This window comes from Cavia porcellus, unplaced genomic scaffold, assembly GCF_034190915.1.
Source record: "Cavia porcellus strain 051 isolate PalLab524CR breed Dunkin Hartley unplaced genomic scaffold, mCavPor4.1 scaffold_23, whole genome shotgun sequence".
In the NCBI taxonomy this organism is placed as follows: Eukaryota; Metazoa; Chordata; class Mammalia; order Rodentia; family Caviidae; genus Cavia; species Cavia porcellus.
Genome location: NW_026947506.1, coordinates 6766501 through 6778974, shown reverse-complemented (window position 1 = coordinate 6778974; position 12474 = coordinate 6766501). Strand labels below are relative to the sequence as shown.

Genomic DNA, 12474 nt, shown 5'->3' with positions numbered 1-12474 from the left:
TTTGCCTGCTCTGGAGAAATGCAGGGGACCTTCTGAAATCCCCCAGGCTTGGGACAGTGCAGAGTCTCTGGAAAGAGCCATCTCTCTTCCAGAAAGGGCTCACCCCTTCTGAATGCATTCAGGATTTGGTAGCCAAAAATGAAGACCAAGGAAGACATTTACACACTTCTCTTACAGACACTTAGGGAAGGAGACACAGGATCATGTCTGTATTCCAACAACTTGGGAGCTTTTTCCTTTTTGATAGACACTTGATATTAGCACCTGTGTTTCCCAGCCCTCAGTGATGCGTGAAGACAGACTACTGGCAATGGGGTCCCCGTGCCCAGCAACCACAGGGCAGCAGGGTGTGCGACCTGGGGGTGCAGAATAATCACCTCTCAGACGGGGGTGGGGAGGGCAATCTCCCGGCGACAGGCCCGTGTTGCTCAGCAACAAAATCCAACTCTGATTTATTAGAATCCACGGCTGCACGCCTGCGTCCAGTTCAGCAGCAAGACCTCTCGTCCACACACACAGGGCCTGGGGGCGGCTATGGGGCTGAGAGAGACAGCGTTGGTCTGCAGGCCATCTGGGCAGAGCGGGGGAGCATCCTGGAGGGGAGCCGGTCGCTCTGGACTGCTTGGTGGTGGCACTGGGAGCAGTAGGCCAGGGGGAGATCGTCCTGGTTGGGCTGAAGGCCGATCCTGGGGTCCCAGGATCCCTCGGCACAGAGCATCTTCAGGAAGTCAAAGTTGGTGCCCTGGAGGGAGGACAGAGGCAGGAAGTGGCCAAGTGCCCTGGACCTGAGCAGAGGCTGCGGGTGGCTGGCTGGCAGCAGGGCCTGGGTGAGGCTCTGCCCTAGTGCTGCCCTGCAGCCACCACTGCTCCCAGAACCAGTGAAGGCATATGAAAACAGCCAGGCTGGGGCTGAGGAGTGGGTCTCACAGGGGTTCATGTCCACACCCTTGGAACTGTGGCTTTGCGCCCTACCCTGTGGAAAGGACTTCAAGGCTATGCTTATGGACTTGGGCATGTGCCAGGTGGACATTGTGCAAGCCCACAGGTCACAGGGGAGACAGCAGAGGGTGCGGGAGGAGAGCACACTTAGGGAAGAAGCCAGGAGACCTTTGCGGCAGGTGCTGCCCTGTGGGATTTGTAGCTGGCAGAGAGTCCCTGAGCCTGCACTGCTGGGTCTCTAAAAGCTAGAAAGGGCAAGGAAACAGATGTACCCAAAACAGCCCAGGGAAAACTTGAATTCTGCTTAGAAAACCCCTTTGCAACATACAGGTGCAGAGGCTGAGGGCCGAGGGCTCCCGGGGTGGCCTCCGGGCTGGGTTCTGTGCTGTGGTCACAACTGGAACCACAGCCAGGCCCCCCGAAGCCCGAGCTGTTTCCCCAGAGCATACTCAGGGGATTCTTTTATTCCAACAGAGGAGCTGCAGGTCACCCCTGCTGGGCCCCACCCACTCTGCCCGGTCCCTGTGCTGGTGTCGGTGCCTCTGCTAGTCCTGCGTGCCCAGGGCATCAGGGAGAAGTCCATCTGAAGGGCCGATCAGGTCCTCTTAGAAAAGCCCTGAGTGTCCCTCACTGAATTAAGCCCACGGAGCTGTGGTCCACATCTGGTGGGGACTTCCTGAGCCACTCAGCATCAGGGAAGTGGTTTTCCTGTCTCTAAATCGGGGGCAGCGGTCCCAGTGCTGCGCAGTGACCCTGTGCCCATTCCCACTGAATGACAGCAGAGTGACTGTGTTAGGACCGGCAAGGTGCTCTGCTGTGACATGACCTGCCCACTCTCTCTTGCTGAGCCGAGATCAGCATCAATGCTGCAGACGGGACAGGGCTGTGCTTTGCAGAAAGCACCCCGTACCTTGTTCGTCCTTTTTTCCTTGGAATCTAGATGTATCCATAGGAGCCCTGCAACCATTCTGTTAACATAAAAGCGCTTGGAGAGTGTGGTCTACCAAAGGAGGGGTGTTAGCGTCCCGGGGAAGCCGTCCTCGGGGATTCGAATGGCTGCTGTCTTCCCAAAGAAAGCTTCCCTTATAATGTCATTTGTACTCTGGACACACTGCCCAGAAAAGGGCAGAGACAGTGTCATCTCTGGGCTCCCTCCGCCTAGGTAGGAGAGCGGCCAGATGACACTCAAGGCTGAGACCTGCGTACAAACGAACAGCATCCTCACTGTGCCCGGGACAGAGCTGTGACTTCCAAAGTGAGCACTGCTGGGGTGTCGTTGGCCTCTGGGCCTCCAGGCCCCGCCTCCCCCCAGTCCGTCTGGAAGCTGCTGGCCCCTGCTGGGCCCCAGCCTGGGAGACACCCGCTGAGATGCCCCTTCCCCTCAGCACCCTGTTGTCTTTCTGCCCCTCTCCAGCTGGCTCCCCTCTGTGCTTCCTCCGACCTTGTCCTGACTCAGCCTCCTGGGTCTGGGTCACCCACTCTGGGCCCTCAGAAGACAGCTTCCCTCTCTGGCCACTCCCAGGTACTGGCTGGGGACTCCAAGGCTCCACCCACCCCGGATTCCAGTCCTCTTGCCCTGCTCACAGCCCACACCTGCCCACCGAGCTCTCCTGCAACCTCCCTCCAGCCAGAACCGGACAGAGGCCCTCACCTGCTGACAAACACACCTCCCTCCTGCTAGCTGGGAGGGAGGAACTGCCCAGCCTCGCCACCCTGGGCCCACGTCTCCCCTCCTCCCAGATGGCCTCAGTGCTGCCCTGCCTCTGCCAGGCAGCATCCTCCATGCTGGATCTGGAGGAATGCTCAGGTCACAAAAGCCACAAAGGCAGGGTGCCCTTCTCCAGCACTGACCCAGGGACAGTCTCTCTCTCTCTCTCTCTCTCTCTCTCTCTCTCTCTCTCTCTCTCTCTCTCTTTCTCTCACAGGGCCCTCATTCGCCCTGTGGCACCCTTCCCTTCCAAGCCTCAGCTCCAAGAGAAGCCCACCAAAATGCCCACAGGCCTGCCCCTAAGGGGTAGCACTGTCCTATGCCCACCTCTCCTCAGGCCCAGGACAGGCTCTGAAGGGCCCCCACTCACCCTGTCCTTCCTCTGAGCACCTGCTGCTCAGCGAACTCCCAGGCCCTGTGCTGCCCTGGTCCCGGGACCAAGCTCAGTGCGGCCTGCTGCGGGCCTGGGCACTGCCCGCCCTCCTCCCATGGCGGCCTGTGCAGGGGACTGGGTGTGGGGGCCCAGGCACAGGAGCCTGGGATGCAGCAAGAGGGTGTCAGGGACCTGGCCTGAGCAGAGCAGCCTGGCAAGGACTTGGGGGTGACCAGTACGTGTCCCAAGGCTGAGTCAGTGGGGACACAAAGAGGGAGCCAGGCCCGGATCTAATCCCCGCTCTGTGTGTCCTAGGCTTTATGAACAAATCACACAAACTCTGAGGGCTGCTGCCCCAGTGTAAACTAGGAATAAACCAGCAGCTACTGTGCAGCTGCTGGGGACACAGGGACAATCCTTACAAGCAAGGCTTCAGAAGAGCCGCGCTCGCCCAGAGGGCCCCAGTGTCCTGCTCACCTGGGCACAGGATGGAGACCATGTCAGTGGCACCTGGTGGCAGCTGGGGTGACTGAAGTTGCATGAGATCAAGGTGCCCTGAAAAGCAAACAGGACGTGAGGAAGAGCATGGCAGGGACGGCAGGGACATGGCCTCCTGCAGGTTCGGACTGAAGCTTCAGGCAGCTCCGACCACATGCGGTCCTGCCCCTCTGGGCCACGTGGGTGGGGCCGTCCATCGGCCAGACCTTTCTACTGGCAGTGGCAGCCTCCTCTTCACAGGGCAGGGTGGTGGGAACAGAGGCATGGCACTCCCAGGAGGAAGCCACAGATCCCTGGGCTGGGACAGGCCAGTCAGAGGGAGGGAGAGCCCCACTGGGTGCCCCCCTCCCTGGTCAAGACCAGGGTCTCTAGCTGTCCTCAGCACTAGGAGATCTCCCCAGCCCTGGTGGTCTCCAGATCCCCTGTTCCCCAGAGCCCCAGCCAGGGTCACAGGCCCAGCCCCTCACCTCCGGGCCTCTGTTCACACACACGCCGCCGCACGCACAGCAGCACACGATTATAACGGGGCACACAGTGACGGGCGGTGCTGGAGGAGGGGGCAGAGGCTGTGGAGGCAGAAGGGGCTCCTCTTCTGGTTCCTAGAAGTGAAAAAACCCAGTTTGTAGCCTCTTGAGAGCAGGGACATCAGGTCTTTGTCCTGGCACCTGCATGTGGGGTCAGCTAAGGTTGTGGGTGACCCAAAGGACAGTGAGCAGCACCCCAGTGAGGGGAGGGCCCTGTGTAGGACAGTCAAAGTCCCTTAGCCTATGGTGGAGCCTTAGTCTCCTGAGGCTGCCCTGGCTAGCAGAAGCCTGGCTGGGTCTGCAGGGATCAGGGCACTGGCCACTGACTGTCCCGGCAGATGCCACCTCCTCAGGCCATGGTGCAGACAGCACAGGTCCCAGGCAGCACCCTGCTTCCCAGCACCCCCAGCTGGTCCCCTGGCCCAGGCACTCAGCACTTCTGGTCCAGCCCAGCTGAGCCTCAGGCTGCCCCCCACCCCATCCCTGTACTCCCCTGGGGGTGCCCTCACAGCCCAGCCCCCAGACACCTCCATCCTCAGCCCTGCCAAACCCTCAGGCTGCACCCAGCCAGCCCTGCCCTGCAGGAGGTGGGCATGAAGATGAATCCAAAGGCGCCCAGCAGGCATCCAGGACGCACACAGGGCCAGCACGCCCTTCCCAAAGCCCTGAGCGCTTCGATCCCAGAAGCGCCTTTGGGCTCACACAGCCAGGCAGGTCAGCAGGGATGGAGACTACCAGAACAGGCCCCAACGTGCTGGGTCTGTGACAAAGACTAGGGCAGCAGGACATGGAGCCGCGGCTGCTGCCCGGGGACGTCACGGAGTCCCCTGCCCTGTCCTCCTGGCCCTCTGCCCCCTTCTTTGCTCAGGTGAATGTGGCACCCTAAGCACAGGGCTTTACAGTGCCCCTCTGGAAGGACAGCACAGTCCTGGGTGTGTGACTGTGCCAGGGCCCAGACATCCACTTACTTCAGGCTCAGGCGGAGGAGGTGGTGGCGGCTTTCTTCGCTGGAATGGAAGACAGACACAGCAGGGGGTGCTGGGGCAGGCTCTGCCTGGGCCCTGTAGCCCAGGGGACCCTGGTCTAGAGCACCAGCAGGACACGGCCTCGGGATGTCCATTGGCTACCCTGTCCCTGTGCCACTGTGTCCAACAGCCCACCTGACCCAAACGCCCTCCCTCGGGGACGCTGCTGAGCTGGGCCAAGCTACTGTCGCCTGCCAACCCCCCTGCACTGCAGGACACTCCTGTCCCCTCATCCTCTGGGGGCCTGGCTTCCCCTGCCCTCGATGCTGTCCCTGCCGGCCGTTACCCTAGGCAGAGCTGGGCACCTGCTCTTGGTCTGCACCCCTCTAAGCCTGCTGTCCTCTCTCCTCCCGCTCTAGGTGCTCCTTCCTTCTGCTCATTGCCCAGTGCTTCGGCTCTGCTGTGCCCAGGGCCCCTGCCATGTCCCTGGCCATGCCTGAGCAGATGCGGCTCTGAGCTCTCGGGGGAGGATGGCAGCCGCCCTTCCTCTCCCGCTGGCCCAGCATGGCTGTGCACTCCGTGGTGTGGACGGTGTGGACAGGTCCCTGTGGGTTTGATGGCACAGCCACCCCGGACCTCGCCTCCCTGGTCAGCACTGCCCTGCATAGGGGCCATCAGTGCTTCATGGGGACCCATCCCTTTTTCTGCACAGAGACTCCTGGGAACACATCCTCCTAGGACCTGCAGAGATCCCAGTGAGAGGACCTGGGGTGGCTGGCTAGATGTAGGGTTGTGACCCTGATACACAGGATGACTTTGGAGCAGATGACAATGACCTATAGCTGGATCATGTCCCTGTCCCTTGGCGGGAGGGCATGACCTCAGCCCCAGGGCAGGGGCAGCAGGGGACACTGACCTTAGGACGGCAAAGCTGGTGGAGACAACACAGAAGCAGCAGTGCCAGCAACAGGAACAGTCCAAGGGGGACCAGGAACAAGTTGCTCATCACCTCAGGGGGAGGGGGTGGAGGTGGGGGTGGGGGTGGGGGAGGAGGCGGGGGCGGAGGTGGGGGTGGGGGTCGGGTAGTGGTTGTTGTAGTTGTGGTTCGCGGAGTTGTGGTCGGGGGCGGAGCTGTGCTCTTGGGCTTTTATGGGGAGGGAGGTGCATGCCAGCTGAGTCAGGGACTGATAGCCAGGCCTCAGGTCCCACAGGGCCTGTCTCTCAGTGTCTACCTTGCAGATTTCCATCCACCCACGCTGTCCTTTGCAGTTTTGCAGTGTGAGGGACCCAGTGGGGCAGGGACCAGGGCTGGTCCCTGGGCTGCAGGCCACACCTCGCCCCGCTCAGGCCTCTGGGCTCAGCCAGGACGAGTCACCCCGGCTTTCACTGCTGGCCTCAGACTCAGCACAGCGTGTCCTGAGGACCCAGAAAGCTACGTGGGAGAGGCGAGGTTGTTGGGGACCCCAGGGAAGACGGGAGACGCAGGTTCCCCCAGGCCTCACTGCCCCGCTCCCGGTTCTGTGTCCTGGGCTCATCCCACCCTGAGCCTCAGTGGGTCCCTTCACACAGGGTAGGGACCCCCCTTCTGCCAGGCACTCAGGGCTCAGAGGGTTTGGGGCACCCAGCTCAGGCCCGTGTACATGGATGAAGGAATGGGGGCTGTCACAGTGAAGGGACACTGGCTGCCTGCCTGGCCTCCCCCGAGCTACAATGCTGGGTCAGAGAGACTGCAAGGGGACTGGGCTGAAAGCATGCGCAGCGGGGTGGGGACAGTGGTGGCCCCCAGCTGGCCGAGCCCTGGTTGGCTTCTGCACCCTCTCCCAGACCTGTGCATGGCTGTGCAGAGTTGCTCATGAGCAGAAACCAGAGCCCTAGAGCCCTGGACAGACCAAAAACTGAAGCTTCTGGCCCCCTACTGGTCCCGGGGAGCTGAGATGGAACCAGGACTTGTCTACACAGCTGCTCTCTGGGCTGCACAGAACCCCCAGATGTACATGTGCCCAGTACATGGCTCCCATACTCTGGAGAGTGCTCCAGTAGCCCCCCAACCCCCAGGACTCACACAATCGATGCTGATGATGTCAAACCTGAGGTCCAAGAAAGTCACCCCTCTGTCCAGGCTGACTGACACAAAGTACTTTCTGATACAGAGAAAGGGCAGGAGCTGGGATCCATCTGGCAGCCCTGGACCAGGCCCTAGACTTGGAAGGGACCCTGCAGCTCTGATCATGGCCATGACTCTGAAAGCCCCACGTTCAGGGTGATCTGAGGGAAGCCACATGGGTCATAAGAGTTGCTGCCCCAAACCACTGCAAGGTCAGCTCGCAGGGGTGCGGCTCGGACAGTGAGCGGCCCCCGTGGCCCATCCTGGCCACAGCTGAATGGCAGAGAGGTCTGCAGGGCGTCACTGTCCTTGCTTTTGTCACTCACCAGGTGATCCCAGCCAGCAAGGGGACCCAGAGGAAAGGCTCCCGGCCCAGCCTCACCCATATCCACCCTCAGCAGTGCCCGGGCCTCTGTGTGTCCCCGGCACCTTGGAGGTCACCACGGGGGCAGGTGGGGAGGGCGCCCCAGCCCGGAGCAGGCAGACCTGTGCTGCCTGGATGGAGACACCCAGAGTCAGGACATGAGAGGGTGACAAACACAGGCCACACTGTCCCAGGACCCAGAACCGCGGGCACTCACCTCCCAGCCCTGTCTGTCTTCGGTAGTGGACACCGTATGGCAAAGCCTTCCACTTTGCTGGGGTTATGCTCTGAAAAGAATGGTACCTGGGCATCTGTGCACATATCCTGTCCTGTCCCCTCTACCTGCCCTGGGCCAGCAGAGCCCATGCAGGGCCTATGGCCAGCATCTGCTGTCCGCCTTGCTTTCCAAGACCCTGCTCAGCTCCTGCTCTGCTGGGCTCCGAACAGCACTGGTGCACGGCAGGGAGAGGCAGAGAGGCTCTGAGCTCTGGTCCCCAGTGCCAGGGACCAAGGGACCCAGAGCAAAAGGCTGAGCAGGAGCAGCACCAGAGGCAGGGGCAGAGGGAGGGCGGGGAGGTGGGAGGCTGGTGCTGAGCCGGGCCACCTGTGCCACCCATGGGAGCTGGGGCTGCTCTTCGGGAGATGCTGAAATACTGGGGCACTGAGAAAGGTGCCAGGCCTGGAACCAGACTGCACAGGCACTGTGGGGAATGGGAACCCTAAGAGCAGGACTTGGGAGCCTAAGTCCCCACGGGAGTCCTGCTCCCCTTGCACTTGGGGGCCAGCTCCGTTAAGTCAGGGCTCCTGGAGCAGCAGGGTTTCAGCTGAGCCCCACCAGAGCAGCAGCAGCCAGGGGCCATGCGAGGGAGCAGGATCTGGGCTGTGTGAGTGGTCAGTGCCAAGGCCCTGGGGCAGGAACAGAGGGGCTTGTAGAGGAAGGAAGGGCGGGAACCAGGAGGCGGGTGGTGAGGGGAGGACTGGGTTTTCCTCCTGGTGCAGAGGATCTTTGAGGGCAGATACTGGACACCATGTGGACGTCGGTGTCATGGGACTGGCTGGCAGCTGCCTGTGGGGTGAGCTGGGAGGATCCAGGCTGACTGGGGATTTGACCACAGGGACCAGTAGGGGGCGTCACTGAGCAGGGCAGCCTGTGGAGGGGATGTGGGCCTCAGGTGGCTTCCCTGTTTTCCTCTCTCCTTCCTTCCTTCTTTCATTCCTTACACCCTTCCTCCCATCCCTTTCCTCAATTTCTCAAAGAGCTTGGGAACCTCAGCAGAGTTCCCTAAGGCGTAGCAATGAATCTTTCCATTCCTGAGCCCAAATTCTCCCTAGACCCCTGGAGCCCAGGTCCAGAGTGGAGCTGAGCCATACCCTGGCTGCCTGGCAGGAAGCCCTCTGTGCCCAGGCTCCAGCTTCCCAGCATCTGCTGTCTCCTGTGAAGTCAGAAGGACTCTGAGATCCTGTCCTCTGTGTTTGTTTCTGCCTGCGGGGATGATTCCATCCCTGACTGGGTTGCTCAGGGTCTTTAAAGTCCCTTCTCACAGCCGGCTCCTGCTGGGCACTGAAGTGTCGCAGAAGAAGCATCTGTGGCTGCCCAGTGGTTTGCACATTCCGTTCCAGGGTCTTTCAAATTCATGTCCACGTAAAATTAAACTTTTCATGGTATATTTGAGAAGTACTGCTAACAGTACTTCTCTTTTAAATTATGTCTTAGTTTTCTTTCATTGCTGGGACAAAATACCCAAAACCCAAAATGAAGAAAGGTTTATTTAGCTCACGGTTTGTGGAGGTTTCGGTGCATAATCAGCTGGCTCTCGGGCAGGGTGGCGTGGCACGGGCCAGCACCTGCAGGTGGCAGCCAGCAAAAGCATCCAGAGCAAAAGGTGGAGAGCAAGCCTCTTCTCTTCCCTTATATTGTACAAGGCCACCTCCCTTCTCCAGGGCAGGTGTAGCACTCACAAAATCTTGCATAGGATGAGGATGTTTACAAAGTAAGGACCCTGGTTCTCTGCTGAGTCTTAGTTAAATTTCTAAATTTCTCAAGTTGACACAGTGTATCAGCCATAATAGCTTGATAAGGGAAAGGTTTTTATCTTTTCTGTGTGCCTCTGTTTTGTACTATGTATCATTTGTTTAAATAAAAGATAGTTCAATTTAATTTATAATTCTTAAATTATAAAGGCTTACGAGTCAAAGTCTAAAGTTCTCTTCCAATTAAGATTTTGTTGTACACGTGAGGTAATTTCCACTGATGCTGATCATGAGACCTGATGAGGAATCCTGGGGAAGGATTTGCTTGTAGGGTTAGCAGAGTGGTCAGTGTTATAATGAGACCTAGAAGGCCCCCTAATGTCTCATGAGTTCAGTGCTGGAGCTCTTAGAAAGTGATCAGATGTTAAGGATCAATCATCAGTGAGTTCATCCCCTGGTTCCTGAAGCATCTCCTTCCCTGGCTCCTCTCTCCTCTCTGCTTTCTGGCTGCCACGAGGTGAGCCACCCTCCTCCCATGCCCGTGCACCATGATGCTTTGCCGTCAGCCAACTCACCATGGACTGAATCCCTTCAACTGTGAGCCAAATTAAACCTCTCTTAGTTTTAAGTTGTGTGTGTGGGATACTGCGTTCCAACAATGGGAAAACTGACTAATTCTGTTGGGGTGGCTCTGGAAAGGTCTCCCCAAAGAGGCGCCACGGACATCACAGAGTGAAGAGGTGAAGGGTCCAAGTGTCCCCTGCCTGCTGAGGTAGAGACCCTGGGTCAGAGAGGAAAAAGGACCCAGCAAAGCCTGACTGACGGGAGAAGCTTTCAAGCCAAGACTAAGTCATTACACTGAATACTCTGGTTGCCATCATGAAACATTTCATCTTGCTCTAGAGTACTGTCATGACAAAGCTAGAAACATCCTGAAACACTGACTGTTCCACTGGTCTCCTCTCCTTTCCATTTTCTGTAGTGGCACCCCAGTATTTTCCAGACCAAAATGAAATTACAAACCAATAAATCAATCCCTGCTGCAGCAGACTACCATGGTGGTCACTCCCTGCTCTGCCACACATCAACTGCAGGGTGGCCATCTGGGAGGCTCCAGGACAGTAGCATGGGTCTCCATGAGCTACTCTGGTCCCTGATCTCTGTTGGGCAAAAAGCAAGTGACCTCCAAGTGGCACCCAAGGAGGACCCCTTGGGGAGCATCTAAGCCCCCTTCCTGGGGGTAGGCAGGACCCCATCTTCCCCATGATCTCCTTGGGCAGAAGGCTCAGTCTGGATGCTCCCATTTCCCAGGTCCTCTTTCTAGCTCGGTCACCATGCTGTGAGGCTGGGGCATCTGCATCCCCCTGAAGTAGTGACCAAGGCTACAGGCTCAGCTGCAAGGGGAAAGCACAGAGCAGTAGGGTGAGAGAGACTCGGAAGCACGCAGAGATTCCTTACCCACCCAGCTGGAGCTATTGAACGTGAATCTGCAGAGGATTTCCTCCTTAGGACCTATTTGGTATTCCTCGTTCAGGGTGGCGGTATATGTATAGTTTCCTGCAAAGACACATTCCAACACATCAGCAAGGGGTTCTGGCTCTGTGGTCCCTCTGGACCCATGACTCATAGCTGCTACCCCGTGGACAATTCCAAGGGACACCAAGAGGCAGCAGTTGTATCTGAAAATCTGTGTGTCCCCAGGACCAAATCTACATCTGCTGTTGCCCAGGATCTACACAGGTGCCACAGGACCAGTCGTGCACACCTCGGAGCCCTCCTCCCACCAGCCCTGACGATAGAACTGGGACTGAGGCCCACCTTCCAGAGACCGCCTCAGCTGGGGCCTCCCACCCTGAATTTATGAACAGTGCCTACATGAAGGCACAGGAGGCCCCTGGCCCACTTAGGTGGGTCTCTCACAGAGGGCCACACTTCCCACTATGGCCCAGTCTCTTTTACATTCCACAAAGACCACAGGCCACTGCCCTGTAACCTTCCAACCCCTCAATCCACCAGCGCGGCCTTCCATGGTCCCCAGAACAAGCCATAGTGGACAAGAGAGGACAGCAGGGTGGCCCCACGGCACCCAGGCTGGGTTTCTGTGATCTTCCTGTTGTTATTTCCAGGTCCCCGGCCTGACAAATTCCTTGGCTTCTTGTCCCCATGGCCCTGGAGTGGCCCCAGGTCAGCTGGCCCAGGATCCAGTCTGCAGCAGCCCCTCCTTCAGACCTTGCACATGGACTCCCTCCACATGCCACCCAAGGAACCTGTCCGTTCTGTGTCACCTGGGCCCAGGCTCCTGCCTCGGCTTCCCCCCGAGTCCCTGTCACTATGTGAGGCAGTTCTGCACAGGACACCCAGCAGTATAGCAGGTCAGCAGCGGAGCTGGTGTCCAGAGGCACCTGTCACCTCAGCTCTGCAGCTGGGAGGAAGCAGTGACAGCTGCTGTCCTCACCTGGGCTTGTCTGGCTGCCCAGACATCAAGGCCTGTGTGTCGGGGACACATCAGGGACGTGCACAGACTGAGTGGGCTGCACAGCTGAGCTGCTTCACATCAGAAGCAGGAGACAACCCAGGGCAGGGTCCCTGACCACCTGTACCCCAGCACTGTGGCCCCCACCCTGCCCAGCATTGGAAGGGCTCGGGGATGCAGAGCTGAGGTCCAGGTGGAGGGGTCAGGACCAGGTGTCGTCCTCAGTTCCTACCCACGTCCTGAAGCTACACCGTCTCTGTCCCTCCATCCCCCAACGTCTCCACAATGCTATTTCTCGGGCACCGCACGGCACCCAGGTGTTTGGCATCTTCTTCCCCTCCCCAGGACAATGGGTGGAGAGCCTGGAAGTGAGCACGCTCTGTCTGCCCACACCTGCAGCCATGGTGCCTCCCATGAGGGGCACGGAGGCCAGATCCCGAAGCTGCAGTGGCCAAGGTGCCAACTTTGGGAGAAGGGGACCTTCCTAGGTCCCTCCATAAAGGTGTCAGAAGCCAGCTGCAGGAGGACCATGGCTGTACACACTGCACCTGTGAC

General features: G+C 59.0%; 1 protein-coding gene across 1 annotated transcript; it reads right to left on the bottom strand.

Annotated features, from left to right (window-relative positions):
• Positions 1–267: 267 nt before the first annotated feature.
• Positions 268–6031, bottom strand: LOC134472308 (anthrax toxin receptor-like). Its single transcript, XM_063233630.1, has 5 exons — positions 5924–6031; positions 5011–5049; positions 3986–4117; positions 3498–3575; positions 268–742 (listed from the first exon to the last, which is right to left on the bottom strand). The coding sequence occupies exons 1-5, from the start codon at positions 6011–6013 to the stop codon at positions 533–535; spliced, it is 549 nt and encodes a 182-aa protein (XP_063089700.1). The 5' UTR covers positions 6014–6031; the 3' UTR covers positions 268–532.
• Positions 6032–12474: the final 6443 nt, after the last annotated feature.